Below are 16,748 nucleotides of genomic sequence, written 5' to 3'. Positions count from 1 at the left end.
TGCAANCCGACTTTATAGTGCTACCTCACTGAAACATACTGCCGAAGACACCCAGCAGGACGCCCCACCCGGTCACATTATACTGACAACGGGCGAACCAGTCGTCCCACTCCTAATTTGCTGAGCGTTAAGCAGGAGTAGAAACTACCATTTTTAAAGACTTTGGTATGTCTCGGCCAGGGGACAGAACCCAAAGCCTTCCTCACAGGGGCGAACGCTCAACAAATGGCCAAAAGTGAGGCATTGTCAAGGGAGACATTAGGAAGAAGAAAGTTATTTAGAAAGGAGAGAAGAGATAAGGTCCCAAATTTAGTCGCCTCTTACGATCATGCAATTGGGGGCAGCAGGTACAATTATTACGCCCTACCTGCAGGGACAGGGGGGGGGGGGATACTTTGTTTGTTTGTTTGATTTTGTTTAACGTCCTATTAACAGCTAACGTTATTTAAGGACGGCCTCCCCTGTGTGCAAGATGCATGCGTGTAGTGTATGTGTGTTTTTTGAGAGGCTGCGATAGGGGGCCGGAATACAGCCTCACTTCAAAACAGATTGAGTCAGCTGTTTGTTATATATCACATGTATGTTCGGTGTGGGTTAATCTGGGTCATCAGAATTGTTGCGCTACACACGTATTAATACCTAATGCCCCATCAGAGGTGTTTTAAGTTTAATCCCTGATGCATTTAATTGACGTTTGTTAATCATCTTTATATTATGAAGCCGAGTTTTTCAAAACCGTAATTTTATATCGATTACAATTCCAACAAAATATGGGATTAACAGCCCTTTTAAAATTCAATTTTATTTTACATTAATGCTCAATGGTAGCAAAATACGAATGTGCCCATTTCATTACATTTGGTATTAGAATTTTAGAATTTTAAATGCTTTCAGGGTCTTACAAAATAACGCATTTGCTAAGTATGTTTAATTATTCTGGCCCAAGACTTCATATAAGAAAGCCTGGAAAGATGTAGATGAAGACCTTCATGGAATATTTGAGATGAAACTTCCAGAGGCCAGGGCTGCAGCAATTAAGAGATACCCAGATGGCATAACGTATAGGTCTTCGCAAAGCAGAGCAGCTGCGTAACAAGAGGAAGAAAAGAGCCCAGCGTCGAACTGAGTTTATGTCAAATCCATTCAAGTTTTTCAACAACCTGCTAGATTAAAAGAAATCGGGCAAGATATAGAGAGCAGCATGAAAGAAATCACTCTGATTCTATTCGAGACTTTCCATTAGGTAAATACCACAGGATTGAACCAGCAGCACAACTGACCACTCCAATTAACACTAAGTAACCTACACTGAAAGAGGTAACATAAGTGGTGAAGAATGCAAGAACAGAGTCTGCACCAGGACCAAATGGTATTCCCTGTGATGTTTATGAGATGTGTCCAAAGCTTCTACGACGACTTTTGAATCTCCTGAAAGCGGTTTGGAGGAATATTGCACAACTCAGTACCATCTCCTTACCCAACGTGGATGGGAAACTATTCTTTGCTGTGCTGGCCAGACAAATGACAACTTACATTACATCAAACCAATATATTGACACCAATGTGCAGAACGGGGTAGTACCAGGTTACCAGGAACGCACAAGTGCCATCAATAAGATCATAAAAGAAGTAAAGGTCAACCACAACGACCTAACAGTTGTCTGGCTAGACCTCGCCAACGCTTATGGTTCCATAAAACAAGCTTATCGAGAAAGGTCAACACCATGGCAGAAGCTCGAGAAGGGAATATAAACTGGCTGTACTCTTTCAGTTGTGTTATTTGCGATTGGGATGAACTTGATAATCAATGAAGCAAAGAAGAAATCCAGATGACCAAAGACAGCTTCAGAGATATACGTTCCTTCTAACAACGACGACCTGATCATAACTACAACAACACACGTGCAAGCTCGTTGGGTTTTTAAGCGTTGGACGGGGACAGTCACATAGGCAAAACTGAAGTTAAAACCAAACAGGTAGCGTCCGGTAAGCGTCGGATGCAATGTAAATTGTTTTTTGGCAAATTGATAATGTGTTCAGAACCTTGTTGCACACCTGTAATTATATCAAAAGTAGACCAAGAACAGAACCTTGCCGCACTCACAACTAATTGGTTAATTTAGGAAGTCAGCCGAGAAAACATTCAGTTGGCTGTAGGTCGAGAAGGAGCAGAAATAGCCGTATAAAGTCGGCATCAGATCCGCGCTATCACAATAACATACCATCTGCGTCACACATTCACACATGCACGCTTACACAATAAACATACATGCTATTACATGTTTATAGGACGTTAAACAAATTGAAACCAAACCTCGAGGACGTTATACCCGCAATAATCAAAATCATTGACCTGTCATTTCATACAATGGTTTTTAGTGATCCTTGGGGGAACCCTAGCGGGGACTATTAATTTCGGTTTCAGTCCCAGATTTTGACAATTGTTGCCTATCACTCTCAAATACCTTCTAATCAAGGACACCCTATTAAAGTAATTTTTAACTTGCCTAAGTATAGGGATAGTTTGAAGATATGGTTGTTATCCTAGCAATTAACGAGCTGACCTTCATTAGTACTGAGCATGCGTCGGACCACCATAGCCTGGCCCCTGGCATTCATCTCGAAAGCCAGAGCCAGGTTGAGATAAGCCCGGTAAGCCCCATATTCCCACAGGGTGTTGGACCGAAAGCGAGTTCCTTTCGGCACTCTAAGGATAACCACCCTAAGCACTTATATAACGTATCCAACACTAATCTTAGCAAGCCCATACAAATGTTCCTATTTTACCCCAACCCCCCCCGAGTCCAAATAATTCCCCCCAATTTGTAGTATAACCACCCCCGGACGAAATCCCTCTCCCTTCCTTTTGTCCACCAAATTTAACACATCCTAAATCCCCCCATCCCCCTTCCAATACAGTTTCACGGGGTGTAACGATACAGCAAAACCCATATTGCGATATATTGCGATATTGGAGAGTCATATTGCGATACACAGAAATAGCAGAAACTGTCAAAACGAAAAGGTAAGTACCTGAAATAAGTGTAATATTGTGTTGACCTAGTACTCATTTACAACAACAAACAATCCTGTTTAATTTATATGCATTTATTGCTTGAAAGTTAGTAAGTTACTGGAAGTTTACATTGATCAGTGGTTTACATATTCTTTTTCAAGAATATCAACTTGTCCACAACATCAGGACTCAGCTGTGACCTTTGGGCAGTAACAATATCCCCTGCAGTTGAAAAGATTCTTTCAGATGGGACTGATGTAGCTGGGATGCATAATCTACACTTTGCAATTAATGATAGAAGGGGGAATTGTAATTCATGCATTTTCCACCAATTCAATGGGTCCTGATCCATGGGAAGAAGTTCCATTTCTTTGTAACATGCAACTTCATCTGAAGCTTTCTCCAACTGGGATTTAAATACACCTTCCTCATGTTTGACAAATATGACATCACTCAAAATGGAGGAGAGTCCAGGAGGGCCAGAAGTATCCATTTCAGCTGCAGCAGTTGACTCATCTTGACCTGAAATTAAAATTAAGTCAAAATTGAGAAATGTCACATTTTATGTTTTTTACAAGATAAAATGATTTGTTTGTGTTATTTAACTTATTTTATTTTTAATTTTTGATAAATATATTTTGTAACAAAATTATAGCTTCATGTATTGATTGGTGAATTTATCCATTTTGTATTTTAAAATTATTTACTCTGTGTGTCTTCTTGTAGTTGTGGTAAATTTGGTAATACTGGGCCTGGCTGAACCGATCCAACTTGTTCAAGTCCTGGTTCTGTTTTGACTTTGATGGGAGTAGCACTTCCTGCAATCAGTGACAACCTGTTGTAAACCATGAACTGCTCATCTGCAGGCCTGAAAGACACTTTAATTCTTGGGTCTACAGCTGAGCATTCCTCAAGAAAATCAGTAATGGGAGTATACCTGAAACACAACAGTGGAAGTTGGAATTGAAAAATGAAAACCTTTATTGAAAATTGACAATTGTTTATAATTTTAGATTGAAAGAGTGAAATGAAATAAAAATTTAAAAAAAAATGAAATCTGACATGTACTATTTTAAATAGCAATTCATTTTATTTACTGTTCAATACCATAAATTTAAGATTAATAAACTATCAATGCAATGTTTGTGTTTGTAAAATTGTTTTTAATTGAAATTTTCATGGCTTATATTACAAATATAATAGTCAATAGAAATATTAAAAAAAATTAATTTACCTTTCTGATAAATCAGAAGACATGGCATTCTTCATCTGTTTAATTATGTTGGAGTCTGATTCTCTCTCAACAAGTACTTGGGTCAACAATTTCTTTTGTAATGGCAAAATAATAGACACAGTAGGGAGTTTTTCAGAACACAGGACTTGTGTAATTTCTCTCAAAGGGCGTAAACATTCCATGATTTCCTCTGCTAATCTCAGGTCATCACAGCTCAGTGTAGAAACCTCATGTTGATTTCTTTTAATATCTTTACACATCAAAGCAGCAAATATTGCTGGTTGCAGGAGCAGGTATCTTTCCAGCATGTCTACAGCAGAATTCCATCTAGTACTGACGTCTTGTACCAGTTTCATTTCTTTCAGGCAAAGTAGTTTAGTTTTAGACTTCAATACAGCAGCTGCTGTAGTGCTTCGGTGGAAAAATGAAACGACTCTCCTCACACGTCCAAGAATCCTAGAAACAGAGTTTATTTTCAGGGCTTTTTGTGCTGCGAGGTTCAAAGTGTGAGCATAGCAACCAATGTGTGGTTTACAGTCAGCCTCCCTAGCTGCCACCAACATGTTTGCGGCATTGTCCGTTACCAGTGGCACATAGGGTTTTTTAGGAATATTCCATTCATTGATAGCGGTTGTTAGAACATTAGCGATATTAATACCTGTGTGGCTTTCCGGTAGAGCACGGGTTTGTAAAACAAAGTTTTGTAATTTCCAATCCTTGGTGATAAAACTTGATGTGACTGTTACATAAGATTCTGTCGCTCTACTGGTCCATCCATCTGTTGTCAAAGCAACAGTTTCAGATTTTGACATACTTTTCAAAACATTTGACCTTACTTCTTCATAAAAGTCAGGAATAATAACTGTTGAGAAATGAATACGCGAGGGTACATCATAACGAGGATCAAGCACTTTCATCAATTCCAAAAATCCTTCGTTAGATACGATGGAAAAGGGACGCAAGTCTTTAACAATGAACTTTCCAATGGCAGCAGTAATTTGCTTGTACTTCTCAGACGTTCTACTATACTTAGATTGCGAGAGTTCAAATAAAGTTTTCTGCTTACCACCACTAGTACAAGCAGTACCAATCGACGACTCGAATGATTTTTTTGCACTTTTTCCAATGACTGTCATTTTGTGATGGCGGTCCAAATGCACGCCCAGATTGGTTGTTCCGCCACTGTACTTCACCTCTGTTCTACATTTTTTACACACGGCGACGCCCGGTTCAACGCTTGTTTTTTCCTTGTATTGCTTCAAGCCAAAGTGTTGCCATATATCGGACTTAGCCTTCTTATTAGGAATGATGCTGAAGCTTTCGTCCTTTTCCTCCGCCATCTTTCCCGCGACTACTTTCGTTTTCGCTCGCACATGCGTGTTTACTGTAAACACACTACCGCTTCCGGGACAAAAAACAAAAACGTCGAGAAAGCGCCTACGACTACTTAGCTGGTTTTATTGTAATTTGATCGTAATGTGAATGAAAAATTTCAAAATAATTCATGGAGAATAAATATCGAAAATACCGGTATATGGAAAATCGTATTGCAATACATATCGTTTCTCAGCTGTATCACAATATACCGGTATACCGGTATATCGTTACACCCCTAACGATAACCCCATCCAACCCAAAATTACTTTGCAATCTCCCCCACCCCCCGGTCTGTTGCGATAAGCCCCCCAACCTACTAATGAAACTCTGTCCCAGTATCGACACCTTCCCTGGTATGTCTCTATATCTTTGCTTTTTTTCCCCCTACAAAACATAATAATTAAGTGGGTACAGGTAAAGGCAACAGACGGAATTTGTAGAATTTCAATGGTGAGGACATTTAATGTCTCATTATTCACCGAGAAGATTACAAATAAATAACATATATAAAGGAAGTATAAATAAAAAATATATATTATAAAAGAAATCATGAAATTAAAATTACCTAATTGCACTTTGAAGTAACCTCTTAAAACATCCACCGCCATGAATTCTCCTCTTAAACACACATGTATACTTCTAAATAAATTACATAGTGATCGGTGCAGGTACGGACTCTTGTCTCGTCTTTGTCATTTGCATTGAACACAGGTCAAATGCGGCAAGCAACCGTTATTGGATTTTGCGTCTTATCGAGTTAGGCATAAATGTCCTGGAGTGAATCGGCATCGATGATCTGAAGTTAAAATAATATCTGTTTATCTTTTGGTAGTTTAATATTAAAGAAGAAATATATGACACTTTTGCTTCCAAATCAAACATATCCCAGATTTTCCCTCCCGACTTCCCATACATTTTCACGGTTTCCCCCTCCAGCCCAAGGTTACTGTGGAATCTCTCCCTTGTCACTGGCACTGATATTCGGAGGAGGGGGATGGTTCTTCAGGCCCCAAGGTCAAGGTCACCTGCCCGGCTCACACATAGGATTTATGGTAACTTTATGTCCACCACGTCCTGAGGAATCCCATAGAGGTTGGTTCGCGGTAAGGTATTAAAGTCCTCACATCAGTATTTGGGGGTCACTGCCAACCCGCACTGACAACTTAAGCAGATATATATTTCGCACGTTTATTGTACATTAAACTTAACAAGACACGTGGCGGCAGGTGTGTTTCCAAGTTAAACTACAATTTAGTGAAATATTCAGTACAACATGACCCTGTCTATAACTCGTACTCGCTCTATATTTGAGCAAACTACCTTATCACTAATCCTAAAGCCCTCCACGAGATAACTCAAACACGTGCTCGAGAACATACGGTTATCACCTCCGCTCAATAGCTTTTCCGTTAACCCTTCTATGTTCCGCCACACTCCTTCATGTGGACTAGAGGGGCCTACCTCTCATAGAAACAACCACGGAATGCTCAGAACATATAGGGCAGAGAATTTTCAGTCACTACCTTAGTGCTATCCATAACATATCTCCTTCAAACGGTATGACAACCGGCATGTCTCCCGAAAAATACATCTAAGTTCACCTCTCAATTAACCTATTAAATTAACGCCATAGTACAAAAATACTACCAAAAACCTAAACGTTTACAACCCCGAATTCTGGAAGGATGAGCGACAGAGAGTAATTAAATCATTGGATTTAAACAGCTGAAAAAGTGCTGCTTACCTGGCTGAAGTCGGGAACCAAAGTGCTGTATCCCAGAAGCCCCCTTGATCATTTCCGGTAGCATAATCCAGAAACGACACCTGTTTTGCATGAATGACCAAGCTATTTACCTGTCTCTTCACCTGTACATGTCAATACAAGCCCTGTAAACTCCACTTAGCTTAAATTGTTTGTCTCGGAACTTCGTGAGCCAACACCATACACTCCACCAACGGCGGCAATACACCGGAAGACAATTTGTATCAAATAAGTGTGAAAAAAGGCGGGTTAATAAGTTCGGAAACGTAACTTGTACAACTGTTTATGGAGGTCTTTACACGCCATGCAACGCTTTTAATGAATCGCAACCCATATCGTATTTTTTATGTACAATTCAGTACAGTTTCAGCACGTTACATTCACATTTTATGATTTAGCGTAAAAACATTCTACTTATCAAGTCCAGTGTTGTATTTAATTGACGTTCAGCATCAGTGTATCCGATACTCGAGGGATCTCCTGAACACAGAAAGTAGCGTTGGTGGCATCACATAATATGGAAATTATGCATTTGGTATTTATTATATTTAGGGGAAAATAAACACAAACACATAACAAAGTGCATAGTACCTATTTCATTATTCGTACTCCGCTCCTTCTTCATATTAATCAACAGCATTAAACTTCATCATCGTCTTCATATTAATCGGGTGTGCATATGTTCTCTACAAATTATTGCAAATTTAAATAGTTTGCGTTGACCATATTTACATTGATTTAGCGACTATTCAGGGAGCATGGTTAATATAAGGCGATACAATATCTTCAAACAGAACACATCTTCGGAATTTAGGAGGCGCGTTAGGAAAAACAGTAATCCCGGAGGAAATGTAGCGGGTCAACCAGCAACATGCAAAACCTTCCGTACGGGCAAAAGGTTTAAATCTATTCAAGACCCAAAGGCAAGATCCAAATCGTACTGTAGAAGACGGGACACTTTGTTTTCAAAGGTACGAACAAGGGGAAATGTAGTGCAACTATTTACCATTTAGGATGTATGCTGCTGTTAGTGATTTCGTAGCAGCCCACCTAGCTCTCATTCTGCTTTCTTCCTGTCATCCAAGGACCTCCCCAATTGACTCAATTGCGCTCAATATCATTTCTTCCAGCTCCGCTTTGGTTTTCCTGTTTGAAGAAGGTTTTTGTAACTGTTTACTTTAACTTGATGAACTTCTAATAAATGGAAAATGATCAATACTACATTATTTAAATGGCAACGTATGCTCAATACACACCTCGATATATGATGAAATTGTGTGCGGTCGGTAGGTAGCACAAAAATTGGCGTCAATTTAGCCTTGGTTCCCTCACAGAACTTTTGGTTGTAAACCTTCCGGTTATCTTTGCAGTTGCACTTACAGTTGATCAATTCTTCGTCTAGCGCTTCCCCGGATATGCTGGTGTGTGTCCTCTTAACTGAAATTCAACACAACTGCTTATGTTTTTCCTTATTTATCTTATACTTGTTATATGGGTTGTTTTGCACGTGTGACATTACCAACTAATCATAGCACACGCGACATTCGCCCGGTACGCGCTATATCCGTTTAACTTCCGGTTCAGGAATTTTCAGAAAAGAAATCCTCGTTTTCATCAGATAGTGAGCAACATAGTGGTAGTGTACACATTGCATATCTATGTTTAAGCCGCTCTTGGGAAGAGCCGAACGGCTTATTGATTCTGTCCAGAAAACGAAATGACGGACCCACTTCCGTTCGGGGTGCGTGCGCATAATTCAGTCTTGCATGCTTCCGCTATATGGTTTCGTTATCGTAAATAGAAAGTAGAATATCTGATACTCACCTGTGGGTTACATAAAGCCTTTTCTCCAAATAATAATCCACATTTTAAATAATTGCTGAAAACAAAATGTCTATCTCCGGTGCATTCTACGAGTGTTGTTGTGGTGGTGAAATTCGTGTACTGGGTTTGAGCGTGGAGTGTTTGTTTTCGTGACTCTGATTCGAGACTGTCTGTACGGTTTAGCTTTTTATATTATGTAAGTTCAAGGAAGAAGTAAATATATATACTTATAAACCGTATGAGTGTGAAGTATAACCTCTATTTCAACATTTCAAACGGGAACGTAATATGACATCGTACATAGGTTGATAACGGTAATAAACTAAACCATCGTTGCTACCACGGACGTCGCTCTGAAACGAGACAATATGTGAACTGTGTATGCTTATCAAACATTTCTGTAGCACAGCATGCAATGTTCTGATGTATATTTATTTATGAACATGTAACAATTTAAGAACATGACACTACCGCCGCTGCTGTTTGACAAGAATTCGCGCCGTGTCAAAATATTATCCAATCTGGTGTAAGGGAAATAACTCTTACGTTGGCAAAAGTCGCATTGAGAAATATAATTAAAATATATTCCAAGAACATTTGTGAGATTTTGTGATGAATTGTATATTTAAAGTCACGATATATATTAATAATTATATTATATATATATATAATTAATAATATTAATATGAATAAAAAATAAATAAGAAAAAAAGGAGTACACTGTCTCTTTTCTCCATGCATATTTTCCCACTACTGTTATTATCCTTCATTTCACAAGCACAAAAGGCACCTGTTCTTTATTACCCATTCACCGATTGCCATTCTGCACGTAAATGCTCATGCCACATCATTGGAGGATGCTAATTAATGAAAATTACAACAATGCGTCACAAAAGAGGGTGAAAAAATAGGAGAGGGAGAAATGTTTTTAAGGCATCATTTAAGAGGCGATTGATTTTGGAAACTCCAAAGGCAACATCATCACATGACCTGATTTTCAATTAGCAGAATACAGAACACTTATCTGAGGTATTATAGTAGAAATTGATGCTCAACGTGTTACTGAAGCAATTAAATTGAAAGTGGTGAGCGGTTTTAATGTCACACTGACATATAATTCTGGTTTTGATTTAAACATATTTTATTGCAAATAAATATTTGAAAAACAATTGGACACAAGTTTTCACAACTTATCACAGTCCTTTTCTTCAAATACATGAATATAAACAATAACTTGAAAAGGTAATTTACGCAATATATATAAATTATGTTTTTGTATGGAAATAGAAAATAAAGAGGAAGAAAAGACTGATAAAGTAACGAAGTAAAGGATAGTAACACATCTTCCGTTCTTGGCTTTCTGGATGAAGTCACCAGCTTCACCTTTGCTCTCATTACCGGAAACTGAAAAAGGAACTGTTTAACATGTGGGGGTGCCTGAGTGCGAACCATTAAGTCCGTCAACTCCAGCTCTTGGTAATGGGTCATGTTGAAACGCGACTGCTCATGATGACACTGCTGTTGTTGCGTCGATTCCCAGCACGGAAAACATAAACAGACAAAAAGATATGTAAAAACAATTTCAACCATAAAGAGGAAGTTTGGACTGACAACATCCCTCATCCACACCGTGAAGTCGACAGCCGACACTCCTACACCAGCTGCCATACGTTCTCTAAAGTATGGCTCCAGAAGCTCGTCGGCCATGCCAAACAAAGCAATTTCCACCATCTGAAAGCTTTTGTGGTGGTCAGATGCTGCATTGGCTGCCAGTTGGGCTTAAGGGCTCCGGTAACCAAGCATCTTTGGCAATGTCTTTAAGGAAGACTTCCCATAGGAACTTGAATAGACTCTTGATCATATTTATTTCAATATCGCACAGACCTGGTTGCAAAAGGATGTTCTTAAATTTGCGCAATGTAGCAACATTAGTGATAGGAGCGACTTCATGGTGTTTGTCTGCCAAGTGTGATTTCAGCTCGCACTCCCAATCATGGTCCAATCCCTTTTGCCACTACACGTCTGCGCCTCTATGTGCTCTAGGACACGTTCCACTGACTCGTACGAGCATGTATTATTGACCATACAAGGGTTTCCCACAACAACCTTGAAGGGAAATGAATGATTGCTGACACGATTCCACATTGCGTGTGACCGTTTCCAATATCTGGACATTATCACTGGAAAGCCAGTGAAATGGTGACAGTTGTGGATAATTTTGGATGGAGGATGAAGCAACAGGAATGATATGAATAATGTTGGTGATGACACTTAATTTTGCTTTTGCGTCGTACCGAACGCGCCAGTTCCTACACAAAACATGATTGTTATCAAAATATGATGCACCACCACCATTCTGGGATATTGAACTGGGATGGTGGTGTAGGATTTAATCCAGTTTAACGGACACGAGTAGCTTCCGAATGGTGATGTCGCTGCATTTATTTGTACGGCACTCTTGCTCCCAGTTGGAAAATAAGTGATGATGAAAATGACAATGGCAACGTAATGTTAAAAGATGACGCTAATTATATCTGTTCGATGGCCTTCACAATAGCTTAACACTGTGATGTATTGTTGGTGTCAAATTTTGAACTCAAAAAAAAAAAATCAGCAGTTTATTTTGCTTATGAAGCCACGATCGACTGAGGGTTGCACATTATGAGCAAATTGTCATCCTTATAACTTCACTTTGCTGCCATACAATCGGAGACAATTTTTGCAGATAAATGTTGCGCGAACGCCTGTGTAAGAGTTATCATGTCATCCTCTGGGATAACGTTTTTCTCCATCATTTGTATTATTTTGTTTAAAGTTACTTCGTTATAAAGTTCCTCATTTTCGTTTTGGGGCTGAACAAAGTTCAACTCGGAATATTTTGCACACAATGTACATAGATATGTTGAGGTCTTGCAAAGGCAATTTTCAGAAATCAATGCCTCCACAATACATTTTCTATATTTATTGGCAGAAATTCTGAAGATTTTATTGCTGTCATCCTCCTCACAAGCAAATTGCGGGTGATTACGGCAACTACACTTTCGTCCTGTGGAAAAAAGTGTGAGCTGCGTTACAAAATGCTAGTTACACTTATTTAACGTTATATATTAATTCAATTTGACACAATTATTAAGTATATTTAATTTTGTTTTTTGTTTTATAACCATGTTACATTTTCTGTTTTGTTCAAAATAAACATTGTACGGCAACTATGAGATTCCGTATTTTTTGTGTTTATGACGTATCCGGACATTTTAACCCGCCTTTGTTTCACACTTACTTGATACAAATTGTCTTTCGGTGTATTGCCGCCGTTGATGGAGTGTATGGTTTTGGCTCACGAAGTTCCGAGACAAACAATGAAAGCTAAGTGGAGTTTACCGGGCTTTTATTAACATGTACAGGTGAAGAGATCGGTACTTTACAATTTAATCATGCTTTGCGAGACAAAGTTCACAATTTGGTAAATCGTGGAGCATGTCTATAGGACACCAATAGCTTGGTCATTCATGCAAAACAGGTGTCGTTTCTCGATTATACATGCTTCGAACGGCGTATGCTAAATACTTTCAAGATACACCAACTGGGGTATACTAGCATATGTCAATTGAGCTCATATACCTCACTTGAGGTTATATACTCCATTTGAGCTTTGTGCAAGAACTGTTATAGGTCGCAAAGCAGAGCAGCTGCGTAACAAGAGGAAGAAAAGAGCCAAGCGTCGAACTGGGTTTAAATCAAATCCTAGTTTTTCAAAAACCTGCTAGATCAAAAGAACTCTGGCAAGATAGAGGGTAGCATGGAGGAAATCACTCTGATTCTATTCGAGACGTCCCATTAGGTAGCTACCAGAGGATTGAACCAGCAATACAACCGACCACTCGTCTTAACACTAAGTAACCTACACTGAAAGAGGTAACAGAAGTGGTGAAGAATGCAAGAACAGAGTCTGCACCAGGACCAAATGGTATTCCCTGTAAGGTTTATAAGATGTGTCCAAAGCTTCTACCGACGACTTTAGAATCTCCTGAAAGCGGTTTGGAGGAATATTGCACAATTTAGTACCATCTCCTTACTCAACGTGGATGGGAAACTATTCTTTGCTGTGCTGGCCAATTGAATGACAACTTACATCACATCAAACCAATATATTGACACCCAAGTGCAGAACGGGGTAGTACCAGGTTACCAGGAACGCACAAGTGCCATCAATAAGATCATCAGAGAAGCTAAGGTCAACCACAACGACCTCACAGCTGTCTGGCGAGAGCTCGCCAACGCTTATGGTTCCATAAAACAAGCTTATTGAGACCGCACTGATGCACTACGTTATCCAAGACCATATTAAATGGATTATCACTGGGTATGGGTGAAAGGTCAACGCCATGGCAGAAGCTCGAGAAGGGAATGGAGTGAGTCAACTGTTGAGCAATAATAGAACCTTGTTGCACACCTGTAATCATATCAAAAGTGGGCCAAGAACAGAACCTTGCCGCACGCACAACTAATTGGTTAATTTTGGCAGTCAGCAGAGAAAGCATTCAGATGGCTGTAGGTCGATAAGGAGCAGAAATAGCACAATGCAGTCGGCATCAGATCCGCGCTATCACAATAACATACCATCACCGTCACACATGCACGCTTATACAATAAACATACATGACATTAGCTGTTTATCATTTACAGCTGCTCTAGCTGCCATAGATGCCCCACTTGCTCTAATGGACTATGTTTTCCTGCTATTCGATGAAACGTAGAAAAATAATCAGTATACGTTCTATATATCCGGCCGTCTCCGCGATTGTACACTTAGTTTTATTAAAAGGTCGCTCACCAAATGCACGACTTTCTCACCTGTCACACCTGGACACGTACTAAAATACATCATCATATATGGACAAACACCGACACTACCAGAGAGGTTAGTTTGTTTAGTATTGGTTAATGTCCTCAACAGCTATGGTCATTGAAGGACGGCCTCCCCTTTGTGCAAGATGTATGCGTGTAGTGTATGCGTATGTGTTTTGGGTGGTTGCAATATGTTCCGTGTTTGTCTCCTAGTGATAGCGCGGAACTGATGCCGACTTTATAGTGCTACCTCATTGAAACAAACTGCCGACGACACCCAACAGGACACCCCACCCCGTCACATCATACTGACAACGGGCAAATCAGTCGTCCGACTCCTAAATTGCTGAGCGTTAAGGAAGAGTAGAAAACACCATTTGTACAGACCCAAAGCCTTCCTCTAACAGAAGTTTCAAGGACGACCTGATCATTACTACAACGACACACGTGCAAGCTCGTTGGGTTTTTCAGCGTTGGACGGGGACAATGACGTAGGCAAAAATGAAGTAAAAGCCAAAGAGGTAGCGTCCGGAAAGCGTCAGATGCAGTGTAATTTAATTATTTGGCAAATTGATATGTGTTTACGTTAATCAACTGTTGACCAATAACAGAACCTTGTTGCACACTTGTAATTATATCAAAAGTGGACCAAGAACAGAACCTTGCGGCACTCACAACCAATTGGTTAATTTAGGTAGTCGGCAGAGAAAGCATTCAGTTGGCTGTAAGTCGATAAGGAGCAGAAATAGCGCGATACAGTCGGCATCAGATCCGCGCTATCACAATAACATACCATCTCCGTCACACATGCATGCTTACACAATATACATGACATTAGCTGTTTATAGGACGTTAAACAAATTGAAACCAAACCTCGNCAATTGCATGATCGTAAGAGGCGACTAAATTTGGGACCTTATCTCTTCTCTCCTTTCTAAATATCTTCTTCCTGATGTCTCACTTTTTGGCCATTTGTTGAGCGTTCGCCCCTGTGAGGAAGGCTTTGGGTTCTGTTCCCTGGCCGAGACATACCAAAGTCTTTAAAAATGGTAGTTTATACTCCTGCTTATCGCTCAGCAAATTAGGAGCGGGACGACTGGTTCGCCCGTTGTTAGTTTAATGTGACCGGGTGGGACGTCCTGCTGGGTGTCTTCGGCAGTATGTTTCAGTGGGGTAGCTCTATAAAGTCAGCATCAGTTCCGCGTTATCACAAGGAGACACACGAGCATATCGCAGCCTCCCAAAATATACACACATACACTACACGCATGCATCTTGCACACAGGGAGGGTTTCACGGTAACCCCATCCAACCCAAAATTACCCCCACCCCCCGGTCTGTTGCGATAAGCCCCCCAACCTACTAATGAACCTGTGTCCCATTATCGACACCTTCCCCGATACGTCTGTATATTTTTGCTTTTTTCCCCCTACAAAACATAATTAAGTGGGTACAAGTACAGGCAACAAACGGAAGGTCTCATTATTTACCGAGAAGATAACAAATAAATAACATATAAAGGAAGTATAAATAATAAATATATATTATAAAAGAAATCATGAAATTAAAGTTACCGAATTGCACTTTGAAGTAACCTCTTAAAAACATCCACCGCCAAGCATTCACCGCCAAGCATTCTCCTCTTAAACACACATGTATAAATTACATACTGATCGGTGCAGGTACTGACTCTTGTCTCGTCTTTGTCATTTGCATTGAACACAGGTCGAATGCAGCCAGCAACCGTTATTAGATTTTGCGTCTTATCGAGTTAGGCATAAATATTCTGGAGTGAATCGGCATCGACGAACTGAAGTTCAAATAATATCTGTTTATCTTTTCGCATTTTAATATTAAAGAAGAAATATGACTTTAGCTACCAAATCAAACATATCCCAGATTTTCCCTCCGGACTTCCCATACATTTTCACGGTTTCCCCCTCCAGCCCAAGGTTATTGTGGAATCTCTCTCTCTCTCTCTCTCTCTCTCTCTCTCNCTTGTCACTGATCTTCGGAGGAGGGGGGATGGTCCTTCAGGCCCCAAGGTCAAGGTCACCTGCCCGGCTCACACATAGGATTTATGGTAACTTTATGTCCACCCCGTCCTGAGGAATCCCATAGAGGTTGGTTCGCGGTCAGGTATTAAAGTCCTCACACCAGTATTCGGGGGTCACTGCCAACCCGCTCTGACAAATAACTTGAAGGGTCGTTTACTACTGTTACGTGGCGAACTCCCAAGGTCCATGGACACATGTATGTCGCGAGCAGCGGTATGCATCACAGGGCCTAGGTCCTCTTCGATGACTCCCTTCCCCGGGTTGGGGTGCCAGCAACGCAGGATCATATGGAAAGTTAAACAAAGATAGACTTTTTTAGTAGATATCCTACATTAAATTTGTACATTTTAGACAAGATGCATAACATTCACTCTGCTACAGAAGCTGCTATCTCAACAACTCCAGACTGTTGAGGCATTCAATATTAAAAGAAATTACATTTGACTAATTGTTTTCCTGTTAAACATAAATGTATACCACTTCACTGCTACATTTTTTTCCATCTTGCAATACACATGTAAAGTTCTAAACAGGTTCAGATTTATATCGTTTACCTTTCCAATAAATATTAAGTATTGTCAGTTCCCAAACACTATGCACAAAAGGTCATGATTACCGATCAACCGTTCC

The 16,748-nt window shown here is 39.9% G+C and overlaps 1 protein-coding gene across 1 annotated transcript; it reads right to left on the bottom strand.

Annotated features, from left to right (window-relative positions):
• Window positions 1-3,092: 3,092 nt before the first annotated feature.
• Window positions 3,093-5,860, bottom strand: LOC110445203 (zinc finger BED domain-containing protein 1-like). Its single transcript, XM_021489692.1, has 3 exons — window positions 4,251-5,860; window positions 3,724-3,953; window positions 3,093-3,538 (listed from the first exon to the last, which is right to left on the bottom strand). Exons 1-3 carry the CDS (start codon window positions 5,588-5,590, stop codon window positions 3,159-3,161), a joined length of 1,950 nt encoding a protein of 649 aa, XP_021345367.1. The 5' UTR covers window positions 5,591-5,860; the 3' UTR covers window positions 3,093-3,158.
• Window positions 5,861-16,748: the final 10,888 nt, after the last annotated feature.

Source organism: Mizuhopecten yessoensis, unplaced genomic scaffold (assembly GCF_002113885.1).
Source record: "Mizuhopecten yessoensis strain PY_sf001 unplaced genomic scaffold, ASM211388v2 scaffold2111, whole genome shotgun sequence".
Taxonomy (NCBI): Eukaryota; Metazoa; Mollusca; class Bivalvia; order Pectinida; family Pectinidae; genus Mizuhopecten; species Mizuhopecten yessoensis.
Note: the sequence above shows the minus strand (reverse complement) of the source record. Positions and strands in the feature narration are given on the sequence as shown.

What these genes read in the sequence shown, in the direction of transcription:
- LOC110445203 (XM_021489692.1), bottom strand. Translation starts at nt 5,590, where the DNA reads ATGGCGGAGGAAAAGGACGAAAGCTTCAGCATCATTCCTAATAAGAAG. An exon ending in TCTTCTGATTTATCAGAAAG is followed by an intron (nt 3,954 to 4,250) that starts GTAAATTAATTT and finishes GTTGTGTTTCAG; the next exon opens with GTATACTCCCATTACTGATT. An exon ending in ACTACAAGAAGACACACAGA is followed by an intron (nt 3,539 to 3,723) that starts GTAAATAATTTT and finishes TTTTAATTTCAG; the next exon opens with GTCAAGATGAGTCAACTGCT.